General features: G+C 33.9%; 1 protein-coding gene across 2 annotated transcripts in view; it reads right to left on the reverse strand.

The window, feature by feature from the left end:
* Positions 1-801: 801 nt before the first annotated feature.
* Positions 802-14,212, reverse strand: part of CCDC112 (coiled-coil domain containing 112) — a 30,009-nt gene continuing 16,598 nt past the window's right edge. The window contains exons 3-10 of one of the 2 annotated variants that reach the window (XM_017544893.2): positions 12,710-12,831; positions 10,003-10,092; positions 9,128-9,203; positions 8,357-8,747; positions 4,363-4,773; positions 2,863-2,958; positions 2,059-2,177; positions 802-1,528 (exon numbers count right to left, since the gene is read on the reverse strand). In XM_017544893.2, the coding sequence (XP_017400382.1) occupies positions 1,486-1,528; positions 2,059-2,177; positions 2,863-2,958; positions 4,363-4,773; positions 8,357-8,747; positions 9,128-9,203; positions 10,003-10,092; positions 12,710-12,831 (1,348 nt within the window). In that variant the 3' untranslated portion in view covers positions 802-1,485. The remainder of the gene's footprint in view (positions 1,529-2,058; positions 2,178-2,862; positions 2,959-4,362; positions 4,774-8,356; positions 8,748-9,127; positions 9,204-10,002; positions 10,093-12,709; positions 12,832-14,212) is intronic. The other variant, XM_017544894.2, reaches the window with a different exon arrangement.

The raw sequence follows: 14,212 nt of genomic DNA on the forward strand, positions 1-14,212 counted from the left end.
AATAATTATATAAATCAGAATTCAGTTTCTAAAATTTGAAAGCCATCTACTCTATTAAATATAAGAAAAGATTTTGACTGCTACTTACAGTACATTTGAGTCATTTAACCTAAATGTATCACATTAACAATAAAGATAATCTAAGATAAAAATTATAAGAAATAAATTTCCTACGTTTTTATGTATATAGTATCTTTCCCATAAGATGAGAACAAATTAAAGTTAGAAAGGAATATTTTATAATATGAAAAGTTGAACTGTATTAAATTACATTGTGTTTTCATATATAAAAGTTAAGAAATTTCAGAACTAAGTATTTTGACCAAATATGTTAATGCAAGAGCTTTAAAAGACCTTATTCATTCATTCCTTCATTCATTCATTTTAGAGACAGGGTTCAGATTCTTACCCAGGCTGGAGTGGAGTGGTGCCATCTTAGCTCACTGCAACCTGGAAATCCTGGTTGCAAGTGATCCTCTCACCTCATCTTCCCAGGTAGCAGGGACTATAGGTTTGTGCCACTGTACCCAGTTAATAAAAAAAATTTTTTTTGGAGAGACCAGGTCTCCCTATGATGCCCAGGCCAGTGTCATACTCTCAGCCTCAATTCTCCTACATTGACCTCTGCAAGTGCTGGGATTACAGGCATGAACAACCATGCCCCGCCTAAAACATTTTAAGTGCCATCAGGAAAAATCATAGTATTCTAAAGTGGCTTATTTCAGATGATGTTTCAGACAAAGAATTTTCCTATTTTGAGGCAAACAGAAGCAGAAAAGAAAACTGCATTAGCCAGGAAGATGTGAAAGACACAAAGATTTTATAAATAGGTGAAATCCAGAAAGGCTGAAGGAAAATTTGGAATTGCTAAAGGAAACCAAAAAGATTATATCAATAATACAATTAATAGGGTATATGAGAGACATATTTTTAAAATAAATATTCTCTATAAAAAACAAAGCATGCTTCAAACAAATACAAAATATTTATTACACAAAAATGTTGTAACTGACAAACTACCAATTTGTTAAACATAGAAAAAGTACTAACGTTTCATAACTCTAAACAAAAACCACTTTACCTTTTGTTACTCAAGCTGACTTAACTCCAAGTTATAAAAGTTACAAAATTTTAGTTTAAAAATGTCATTGTATGATTGTTGTAATTTATTTTTCTATGCTATGACAAAAACAAAATATCTTTGAAATGTTTTGAGTATTTAAATTGAATAATGTTTGTAACATTAACTTATTTAAATAACTTTTATGTCAATAATAGGCCAAAATATATATTAAATACCTTCTTGGTAGAAGCAGGAATACTAATGACAAAGCCTCTTAATACCTCTCAATTAATACCTCTCAATTCACAATACACACAATAATCAATCTGACTAGGCTATAATTAAAGAACATTGTTAGTCACTCTCCCTGGTATAACTTAGTATGTTAACATTCTTATCAACTGAGTAGCAATTTTATTATCTCATACTCTTCTCTGTATTCCTTGTCTCCAGGTTGGAATAGCCCTAAGGAGAAAAAGAGAAAAGTGCTGTAAATATATAGGAAATTAAAGAGAAAAAAAAAACCCTACCTGATTAAATGCTAACTTTAAAGTATACATATAACCTGCACTGCATGTTGTTTGTTTGGTTCATATGGTCATGTAGGTTTGCAAACCTCATTAAGGTTTTATTTCTGTCTCTTGCTCTCAAACTGATTTGAGAAAATCAACCAAAATTAACCAATCAGTTAATCTACATATTAATCTATCAATCTTTCATTCATTCTTTTTCAATATTACTCTCCTTATTAAAATAAATATTAATATGAAAAAGGCAGAGAATGGCATCTACTAACATGAATGTAATATCTTGTACAATAGAGCATCAAATACTACTTTTACTTTTATCTAACTGTTTATTTTTAAATAAAAGTGACCTGAAAGGCAAACATATATTTATAAATAGTAAATAGTATTTATAAATAGTAAATGCATAAAATATAAACATACAGCCATTAAATTATTAAATGAACACCCATTCTGACTTTTTCTTACCTGTGTGGAATATGTAGAAGTGGCCCAGATCCTGTTGGTCCTATCTTTTTGGTTCGTTCTTCCCAACCTTTGGTAGGTTTGTAAAGCCTAGAGGGATCTCTGCTAACATTGTTTTCAACCTGTAATCAGACGTAAAGTAGTACCAGTTAATTATACAAACTCTGTTCGTACTAGTAAGTGAGTAAGAGCCTTAGTGCAGTTTTAAAAGACAAGTGATATTGGCTAATAAAACCATTAACAACCTCTTCGGTAAACTTCTCATTGGGCTCACATAGCTAAAAGAAAATTTAGACTCCATCAATCTACTCATAAACTGTTAGTTTATTTCTTCTAGTTCTTCTACTCCTATTTTTCTATTTCTGTTATGAGAGAAATGTAATGCAGCTAAGTATGCTTGTGATATAGCCAGACAACAAATATAGAATAAGTAACCACCAATAAGTCTTCTGTTTTATCCATGAGGATCACCAACATCCTTAGTTCTGAGTATTACACAAGAGATTAAGCAATGCTCACAGCTACTACTGATCTAAAGTAGAGGTTCATACAGAAAAAATTTAAAAAATGACAAGTAGGGAGACTTCAGGGTGAAAAAAAGGTGCTCATAATGTAAAGTGACAGAATTCAAATAATAGTTGCTTAAATTTTACCAAGTTATACTTGCTAATATGTAAATAAGTATGAAATTGAAAGCAGATGTTATAGAAATAAAGTGAGATATAAAGGAATTAGATTTGGTGTCAGTATGCTGACAAATCAAGGAATTAGGACAATAGCAATAAAAATAATCTCAGTGCAGAGTACCTTTTCTTTTAATTTTGCCAGTCTTCTTTGTTTTTGCGCCTTTTCATCTTCCTTTGCCTGTCTATCTAGAATTTTCAATTCAAGTTTATGTAAATCCTTAAAAATAAACAAACAAAAAAAACCCCATAGCATTAAGAAATCACTTGAACTAGAATTTGTTCAAAATTTAGCTGTTCACAAGTAAAATTAAATTACCTTACCTATTAATATTCCTTCAATATTAACTCTTTCCACCAAATGCTAAGAGCTTTATTTTCTCTGAATTAGTAGATGCACATCCTTTCTATGTTAGTTTATTTTCGACGTCTCTTGTTTTACTTTAAGGTTCAACCTAAAACTCTTTTTAAATAAGTGAGATAAGCCCATTTTCATTCATCAATACAGGTATGTCTGATTTCAGAGCTCTTTTTTTATTTTATATTTTCTGTTTTGTGGATTTTATTTTTTTCTAAGTCTTTTATTACATGTCTGGCTTATTTTGGGGAGTATGAGGAGGAATGGGAACTTTTGTTATTTAGGAAGATTTTTACATATGAACTAAAAGAAATGAACTAAAATATGCAGTATTAATGTGTTTTGTCTGTGTTTCTGTTATTTTTCTTTGTACCTCCCTTAGTTTTTGCTTTACAAACATTGCTGCTATATATTTTCATGCATGTAACAATTCATAAGTTATATCTCATTTGCACACTTTTTCATTTTAAAGTCTCCTTCCTTGTCTTAATATTTTTGGAATGAATTCCACCAGTATATCTTTATTAGTATTTTTTCTTGTATACGTTTGTTTAAAATCACCTTTAATTTGACCGCCCAGCAATAATCTCAATTCCTTTAAGTAGACAAGTATCTATAATGCATCTAACTCAAGGGTACAGGGATACTCAAAAAACATCACTAATGCCCTCATGGAGCCTACATTATGGTGGGAAAATGAACAAATAAGCGAGTCATCCATATGGTAAAGCTAGCCAGTTTGGCAGACAAGACAAACCATTGAGCCTTGCCTATGGCTACCTTTCTAGTCTCATCATCTCTTGGTTCCCCTCTCTTGCTTAATGCTCTACGAATATTGAAGTGTTCATTGTTTCCCCCACAAACCACACTGTTAATATTCCTTCAAGCTGCTATCCATGCTGTTGTCTCTGCTAGGAAAGACCTTACCTTTCCTTCCCTTCTTCAAGATTCAACCTAAGTATCACCTTCTCTCTGCCACTCATAGCTGTGGTAGTATCCTCCCTGTACTTCCTCCTAAGTACTCTGTCCATACCTCAATCACCACACTGTTTAACACATTATACTGGAATTTCCTACTTCTACATATCTGTCCACTAGACTATAACCTACTAGAAGTTAGGGAACATGGCTTACTCATTTTGGTATACTAATGCTATGTACAGGTCCAATATACAATACTCAATTTTTGCTGAACTGAATTTGGAAGTAATACCTCCATGTGTAGCATTTAAAAATGATTTTAAATAATTTTAAAGATCTACTCACTCTTTCCTGAAACCTGGAAATTTCATCAGCAGTGGTTTTCCTTTTTTCTGCCTTTTCTGCCTTTTCCCTTATCTCCTTTTCAAGCCTAAAAAATTCTTCCTGTTCTTTCTTCTGCTGGGTGTAACTTTCTAGTAGTAATTTTAATTTAAACTGGCGTTGGCGTTCTTTCTGATGTTTTTTCTCTTTCTCTTCCTCTTCTTTTAACTGGGAAGCACATTTCATTGACATTTCTATACTTTTCTGTTTTTTCCAAGCTTCAACTGCCAATTTCTGTTTCTTTCTTTGCTCTTCTTTTTGCTTTTGATTATCTTGTTTGTTATGAAAAAGCATAGGTGTGTTGTCTGCCTTTTCCTTTAACTTGAAAATTTCCTCCTTTTTTTGCTGCTTTTTAGTTTTCCAACTCTGAATTGACTAAATGATTTTTTTAAAAAAAGAAAACAAGGGAAAAACATTTTTTAATAACCAAAAGTATTTTGAAATACAGCTTCAATTTCATCTTTCTAGAAAGAATACTGATTGCAAGATGCTGCATGCTTAGGTTTTTTGGTTTTGTTTTGTTTTTAACCAATGCAATTCTTTTTCTACTTCTGTTTCTTAAAAATTACTGTCTCTTAAAACTCTGAATAATGGGTTATCCTTTTCGCCTTTCTCTTTCTCACTTAATCACCAGATTCACAAGGACTACAACTCATGAACTATCCTTCTCCTCTTTACGTGCTTTTTTTTTTTTTTTTTGAGACGGAGTTTCGCTCTTGTTGCCCAGGCTGGAGTGCAGTGGCACGATCTCAGCTCACTGCAACCTCCGCCTCCCAGGTTCCAGTGATTCTCCCATGTAGGCCTCCCAAGTAGCTGGGATTACAGGTACCTGCCACCATGCCCAGCTAATCGTTTGTATTTTTAGTAGAGATGGGGTTTCATCATGTTGGCCAAGCTGGTCTCAAACTTCTGACCTCAGGTGATCCACCTGCCTTGGCCTCCTAAAGTGCTGGGATTACAGGCATGAAACACCGCACCAGGCCTACCTGCTTCTTTTATTTTCATGAGTAACATCCCTTTCCTCTAATCATCTAATTTCTGCTTTCAAATTCTCTTTCTAGGCTTAGAATACTTTCTGAGTGATATTTAGTTGGTCAAATATCCAAAGAGGAATTAAGAGTAGGGTAGTTAAGAACATGAGCGCTGAAGCCAGGCTATTTGGGACCAAATCCTGGCTTTGCTATTTACTAGGTGTGGCGTTAGATGAGCCACTAAACTTCTCTGTCTTCATTTTGCTCATCTATAAAGTGGTAGGTAGTATTTCATGCATAGTGTTGTTATGAAGATTAAATGAGTTAATGTCTGGCACATAGTGCTTCATAAGTATAAAAATAAATAAATGAAATAGCTCGATAGTTACAGAGGGTACATATGGGTATGTAAAAATTATTTCAAATTCTAGCAAGCTCCTCCTTGCCATTCAGGGCATATTCACTGAATTACTTTCCCCCCAAGTCAAGAAACTACTTCCTCATCTTTCCTTATGGTGTATCATTTGTTTCATTTAATAAATCTTTATGGTATGTGTACATACTATATACAAGGCAATGTGATAGGAACAGTAAAATAATGTTAAAACTATACCAAATGCCATCTAGTACAGTGCTACTCAAAGTACCAGTCTGCAAAAATATCAGCAATATGTGTCAAAATGCAAATCAATGCACTGCTTCTTTCAATGTGAAAGTTTTCCATGGGAAAAAAAGTCAATTGAACTAAACAGTGCTCACTGGGTAGTTGATTCTGGTGCAATCATTTTATCCTACTATAAACATTAACGGTTTGCAAACCCATATTTAGTCCATGGACCAAGTCTGAGCAACACTGTTCTAGGTGAAATAAAACATGGGCATGCCACAACACATCAAATAAAAGGTGTAAGTGTTAGTGAAATCTTGAGGGAGGCTACTTATGTTTGGGTGGGCAAGAAGGAGGCAACATCTGATCTGGGCCGATTTTGATAAGCTGGGAGTGGAGGGGAAAAGAAAGAATGGAGGTTCCAGAAAGAACAAGATAAGCAGGGGCATTCAGGTCAGAAAGTTCAGAGCATGTCTGAAAATTTAAGAACAATACCTTCACTTATGAAAAACACAGGCTATATTAAAGGAAGTGGGAGATAAAAATGGTAAATTTCCTGCTCAACATCTTAAACTCCGTAGATTTAAAACTGAACTCCTGATATTTTCCTCCAAACTTCCCTCTTCTCCTCCATCATGCCCTGCTTCAGTAAATGGTGGCTCCACTTTCACTACTCCTTCTATCTCGCCCCTACATCCTGCTCATATCCTATCAAACTGATGATGTATCAGTCATCAAATATCAAGAAATAGAGCAGATGGGAAGAAGAAGAATAAGCTGGAATCTGAACGGTTTACTTTTATCACAAGAAGCAGTGTGTCTGTTTTTTTTTCCTAAAGAGGCAGTTTTCACTAGCAGAATAAACTAGAGGACTTGGTAAAGCAGATTGCTGGGCCCTATACCCTCACACTTCTAATTAGGTCTGGAGTTGGAACCTGCTAAGTAAGGGCCCAGGTGATGCTGATTTTGCTGGTCTAGGGACCACTTTGAGAATCCCATGTTTTCAGTATCCTGGGGGAAAAATGCCCAAATGACTAATATTTCAAACATTTTTCTTAAAACCCAAAAAGTCAATTTCCCTACCTTCAATTTATTTCTGGGGGAGGGGGCTGGGGGAATGACAACAACAACAAAGATGCAGTTATTTCCTCTAAAACTTTAGACTAAGCATGGCCTTAATTATTTCTTTAATGCTCCTTAGGTATGCCATCTACGGAATAAACACAACTTTTTTGTTAAACCAGGTAAGTCAAACTTCATCATTGCTGAACTTTACAAAAAAAAATATGACTCCGATTTACTATGGTTCTCAACCAGGGGCCATTTTTCCCCTCCAGGGTACATCTGGCTGGAGACATTTTTGAGAATCACAAGGGGATATTATAAGCATCTACATGCTAGAAACCAGGGATGCCATCCTATAATGCACAGAATAGGCCCCCATAACAAAGAATTATCTAGCTCCAAATGTCAATAGTGTGTCAAGGTTAAGACATCCTGATCTAAACCAAAGCCAGAGTAACATTTTTGTAAAAATAAACCTTTGTAGGTATCTGCCACAATCAAATGTCATTTTTTTTTTCCCTAGGGTATCCAACATTTTGAGTCTTTAAAATAAGCAATAAGGTTCAAGTATAAAAATCTCAAAGAAACGTTTACTCATCAAAGCATTTTTTCTACTGTCTGTTGATTTTTCTATTTAAAACAATGTGGCCTTTCCTGGTAAGATGACTTTTTTCAAAAGTCTCAGTGGATCTGGATTACTCACATTTCTGAGAAGTGGGTATAGAGGACTGTACCCATAATCAGAGGCTTTTTGTCCCATTGTGTTATTTGTAAGGGAGACATCTTTGGCTCTGAGGAAGTCATAGAACTGTAGTTCTATTAATTGGTTAAAATTACTTAACTTTCTTTTTTTATTTTTTATATTCTGAGAGTAAGTCTTGCTCAGGCTAGACTGCAGTGGTGCCATCACAGCTCACTGTAGCCTCAACCTCCTGGGCTCAGGCAATCCTCCCGCCTCAGCTTCCCAAGTAGTTGGGACCACAGGTGCGTGCCACCACACCGATTAATTTTTTTGTATTTTTTGTAGAGATGGCATTTCACCACGTTGCCCAGGTTAGTCTCGAACTCCTGAGTTCAAGAGATCCATCCACCTCAGCCTCCCAAAGTGCTGGGATTACAGGCGCAAGCCACTGTGCCTGGCCAAAATTACTTAACTTTCAATGCCTCAGTTTCATCTCCTATTAGATTGTGAAGGGAAGGGAACTATAAACATACTTCATGAGATTGCTGCAAAGTTAACGAGACATGTTAGGTGTTTAGTGCCGTGCCTAGAACATAGAAACACAGAGTGAATAATAGCTATTATAATTATTACCTCTTTTTTTCTTTCTTCTAGAGCCAGAAATTTTTGATACCATTTCTCATGCTGTTGAACTTCATCCTGTGTTCTTCCAGGAAGGTGTTCTAGAACTTCTTCCATAAATGTTGGCTTCCCTTTATGTTTGTTTCTCATCTTTACAAAGTTCTGGTGATCGTAATCATCCCAGCCACCTTTTCGTCCTCCTGTTTGCTGAAGGAATTTTTCAAAATCTAGTACCTCTTCTGGAAGAGTACTTGGTGTTACTTTGTCTACAGGAACTTTGCTTGAGATTGCTCTGAAAGCTTTCTCTGTTTCTGAATTACCCAAAGCCCATGTGTCAATTTTTCTTGATATGGCACTCAACTCATTATTACTTGTTTTCTCTTCTTTAATTAGCTCTTCATATCTAAAATTTTAAAAATAAAGCTTGAATAAGAAGACAATCCATATTAACCCTTCAGTTTCCATCAAATTTAAGCTATCTGACTTTATATTATCTTCTCTACTTAACATTATTAACATTTATAAATCTAAGCCTTAGTGGCCTCAGAGATAAAAACAATCTTTCAAATTCTTATTTGGGATTTTATAGTAACCATGAATAAAAATGCACTTTATGAAAAGCCACCTAAACTCTAAAACAAGAGAGATATTATATTGCTTTTGTGTAAGACTCAAATACATAATAACAGAATGCATTATAAACAAAAACCTAGTGGGGCCAGTTATTGACAAATAAGGGTCAATAATTTAATATTAAAATATTAAAATGAGTTTAAAACATACATCAACCTCTGCTCTTCTTTAAAAGTGTTAATTGCATTTTCAATTTCTTCCATCATTTCTCTGAGCTTCTCAACAACTGTAAAAGAAACATGGAAAAATTATTTTGTGTCATATTTTCATATGGCTAAGAGTTAAATATTAGGAAAGAAAATGGAATGTTCCTTTATTTTTAAAACATTTCTTAGCCTAAGGCATAAGAAAGCTCTGCTCAAAAGCGAATTTTTATTATTGTAATTGTTTCTCATTACAGATTTTTTCCCTATACACTCATATCATTATCATCTCCATTTTAGAGCTGAGGACATGAAAGCTCAGAGCCATCAAATAACTGTCCTAAAATTACACAGCTAACAAGTAAAATATCAAGGGTTTGACCCAACACCTGTCTGATTCCTAAGTCCACACACCCTGAGCCCTTTATTTTGTTGCTTTGATTCTCAGGAATGAATGTTACAGTAAGCAAACAGGTAGGGATATAATTTGTGGGATTTCCCCCAAAAATCAGCATTTGTCCTAAATCAGTTTGACCTTTCCTTATGTATTAGAAATGCCTCTGAAAGGTAATTATTTTAAAAAACAAATGAAGGAAAAACACTGGGATAAGGTTAAGCAAATCAATCTTTTATTCCCTTTAATTAGCTGTTTTTACACCTTTCTATAACATAGATTCCCAATACTGTAAATGACACTACTATTTGTGTTCTGCCTACCTTATAATTTGTAAGGATTTGATGGTACTTTAACGGATCCACACAGAAATGCTGGATTACAGTTCTCCAATGTAAACTTACTAAGTGTTAACCAAGTTTACTCCATTAATGCCAAATAGAAAATACTAACACCTAAGAAAGAGTGTAACATTTACATTTACTTACAATCAGGTGTAGGCTTCACATCTTTTAACTGATGCTGAAGTTTCTTTACGTTGTTATGTATTTTGGCCAATTGCTGCTGGATTTTTGCTCCTATAAGGAAGTACACACTTTAAATTAATTCTGTGACAAATGTGGTTACAATTCAGGATTCTACACTTAAGACTGATCACTATCAGTAAAAGATAGCCAAGAACAATTAAATAAAGAACAAAAGATAGTTATTTATGTAAAAACATTAATACTTTAGGTACCTTTGTTCTAAATAAAGCATCTTTTGATTTCTTCCAATATTTAAAAGCATAATGGGTTAAGTCTTAATACAGCTTGTGCTTAGGAAATGTCTTTTTCCCCTCTGTGTAGACTGAGTTATTGGGCATTGTTTTAGATGTAAAGATTAGCAGTTTAAACATGGTTTGTTTTGTTCTTTAATGGTGTTTCTTTTCTTTTTAATTTGCTATAATTTATGGAAATAGAATTTTGTCTTAACTTTATTGTGGGAATATTAAAACTGTCTAGTTAATTCTGTGAATACTTAGAAACTTCCCATTGAGAATTAATTTCATCTAACCAAATCCTCTAAGAAAGGGGCAGGTGATACTCATTGATATCACTATCATGGCCCTGAGGAGGTGCCTTGGGTATCATTCAGTGGTGTACTGTGCTACAGGTTGCCAAGCTCAACCAAAGGGCCAGCCTAGGGTAAAATGTTAGAGCCACAGTAAAACCTGAAAAGTAAATGAGAGTTGGAAAAATGTTTTCAGGTGGTCTTTATCAGCAGCAGAAAGACTGGATTCTTCTTTCATATTTTTTTCTGAAGGAATAATCTTATTTTAATATTTATATAAATTATTAGGCTAATATCAAAATGCATTCCTATAATAGCAATATTATTATTTTATCATCTTGGGGTACTTTATGCACCCTCCTCTTTTTTGTTTTTGCAACTTTTTCACAAATGAGCATGAAGCACTAAAGGCTCTGTACAAAAGTCCTTAAAAGCAATTTTTTTAAAAGAAAAAGTTTACTTATAGGTTTGCAGTCTGTGAATATCCAAAACAAACTTCTTAACACATATATGACAGCTTTGGCTTGTTCTGTGTTTTTCATTAAATTCAAGAATTCCATAAAGGCAGAAATTTTGTAGGGTCTTATTCACTGTTGGAATTTTAGGTCAAGAAACTTCTCTAGTAAAGTAATTAGGAAAGTATTTTTTGTTTTATTTTTGCTTTAATTTGATCAGCTACTAAAATATCATTACAGGGCTAATAATCTTTTTATTTTATTTGTTTATTTGGATATATAGACAAATCATTTAAGTACAATATGACATAAATGCAGGCCAAAACTGAGGCATGTTATTTGAGGTAAGAAATAGGTATTTCTACTATTTAGGTATACTATATGAAGGGAAAACTTCTCTATCTTTATACTAAGACAAGCATTCTTTCCTATCCTAGACAGGACAAACATGAAGTGTTACTAAAGAATGGCAAAATTGTAGAACAAAGGAAAATAAATTGGTACAAATAAAGTTGCCTTAATAAAGGGAAAATCAAGTGACCTAAAATTTGCACAAAATTTTACTTACTGGTATTACTGAGACATAGAAAAACCAGCCTCCCAGTTGTCTACAAAAGAACTGAGGGAAATAAAGAAATACTGAATCAGGGGTGTCTAGATTTCTCAATGTATCAAAGAGAAGAGATAACTAGAAATCTGGTGTTTATATTGGGTCCTGCTATCATTCCAACAAAAGAAGGAGAATGATTCCTGTCACTGCTTGACAAGGGATAACTTTTTAAAGTAGTGTAATCTCTTCTTTTAAAAAATTGTGCAATCTTATATTCTGAAAGAAAAAATTCACTAGGAGTTTATTTTAATTGGTGATAAGGGAGTACCATAAGCAGTCTGATCTCTACAAAGTAAATCTTAATATTTATAAATCTTAGTTATTTGATAACCGTTATTTTTCCTTTAAGAAATGTTAAGCAGCTTTTTTACTATAAAGATTTTACAACATACAGCATCTAATGCTACAATGAAACAGTTATTTTCAGAATTATTTAAGGGTAACATTTAGTACACTATTGACAATGATTAATATTCCTAACAAACAACAGAACATAGTCATGTACAATCTATCTATAAGGTACTTTTTAATATATTATCACATCAGATGCAGGACGGCTCTCCTGAGGTAGAAATGACAGGTTTTAGAATGTAGACAAGGAAACTCAAGTTTACGCAATTATCTGACTTGATCACTTCATACAACTACTAATTATAGTTTTGAATCTGTTGATGCTTACTGAGTCCAGGGCTCAGTCAAAAATTCCAGGGTCATGAGCTAACATCAGATAGCCCAGAAAAATCACTATGCTTTTAAGAAATTTTAATAGCATTTGCTGGTTTGTCAACCAAAAACAACTCCCAAATCCTCTTTCTTGTTAAATTGAAAGAAACAACAGAAAACAATCCAGTTAGTGTGACTAAATAGTGACCTAAAAGCATAAACACATGTCCCTAAAAGACAAATTTTACCAATTAAAACATAGAGAATGTAACACAAATTTTAGCAACTAAAAGATAGAGAACTGACGCTATTGATAGAGAACACAACACAGTCAATGCACAAAGACAAAGCGCAGGGTAAAACTACAACTTAGTATCGCTCAACAGTTTTTAGTTCATCATAAACTCAACTTACTTTCTGTTTTCCTGCTGTTAATCAGTTTATTTTCCAATTCTTCTAGCATACTATGCTCAATTCTGAAGTCACTTTTTTGGTTGTAGAAATGACTGTGTTTATCTTTTTCCATGTTAATAACTCTTTAGGAAAAGAAACAAATGGTATATGATTTAAATATATTTTTTAATTGTTTCAATCATGAAGACACTCAATAGTGAGTATTTTATATTTGGATTAATTCATCTATCGAATAAAAATAATTGGTTAATAAGGCTAAGGAGTCAAAACATAACTACTATTCAAAATAGTAGTTAGAAAAGAGTTAATTTCAATCAAAAACAACTGTAATTTGAACTGCTATTTAAATCATATAATGATAATTTGAGAAAATGTGGATATACATTTGCTTTGAAAATGCATAAACATTTGGCTATCAATTCCAACTCAATCTCACTGGAGCCTGAAAACGGCCATCACTGCTGATAACTACTTTCAATAGTAGATACTGTTAACTTTGTAATCTTAGCCAAGATTATTAACCTCTTCTAGTATGAACCTCCCCATCACTAAAATGTGAATAATAATAGCTCTCCACTATCTAATAGGGCTGTTATTCACATCAAATGAGTTAATATAAGTGGGAGATCTCTGTACAGTACAAGTATATTATGGAAATATAAGTTATTAATAATATTAATAAAACTAAAACTTCAAGAGACTAACCATCTACAAAGGCAGGAAATTTCGTGTATTTAATGGTTACTGTCTACATTCACTTCAGAGCTTTTTACAGCAGATCTTTTCTCCTTGGATTTAGTCCATCCACCAGTGAGGAGTTCCTATTGTTAGTTTGAACCCCAAGATCAAACAAAAACAAAATATAACACTACTGAGAAACTTTTTGATTGGGCAAGGAAATTAATTTTCAAATTACTCTTCTGTTTTTTTGAGTCAGGGTCTGGCTCTGTCACCCAGGCTGGAGTGCTATGGTGGAATCTCAGCTCACTGCAGCCCTGACAGCCTGGCTCAAGCAATTCTCCAACCTCAGCTTCCTGAGTAGCTGGGATTACAGGGGTGCACCACCATGCCCAGTTAATTTTAAAAAAAATTTTTTTTGGTAGAGGCAGGGTTTTGCCATGTTGCCCAAGCTGGTCTTGAACTCCTGAGCTCAACTGATCTGCCCACCTCAGCCTCTCAAAGTGTGTAAGCCATCATGTCCAGCCAAATTAATTTTCTTAATGTGTTTCTTTCTCCCAGAAGGTAGAAATTAACATGAATATTTCTCCACTAATCTTGAATTTAGTAAGTGATGGAGCATATCTGGCCATTGACTTAATTCACACAACCCGAGAGGCAACTATCTACCATAGAGTTTCCTAATCTTTTCCACACATACAGAAGTTGTGTTTTTTTTTTTTTTGAAACGGAATCTTACTCTGTCACCCAGGCTGGAGTGCAGTGGCATGATCTCAGCTCACTAAAACCTCTGCTTCCCTGTTTTAAGCAATTCTCCTGCCTCAG

Source organism: Cebus imitator, unplaced genomic scaffold (assembly GCF_001604975.1).
Source record: "Cebus imitator isolate Cc_AM_T3 unplaced genomic scaffold, Cebus_imitator-1.0 Scaffold173, whole genome shotgun sequence".
Taxonomy (NCBI): domain Eukaryota; kingdom Metazoa; phylum Chordata; class Mammalia; order Primates; family Cebidae; genus Cebus; species Cebus imitator.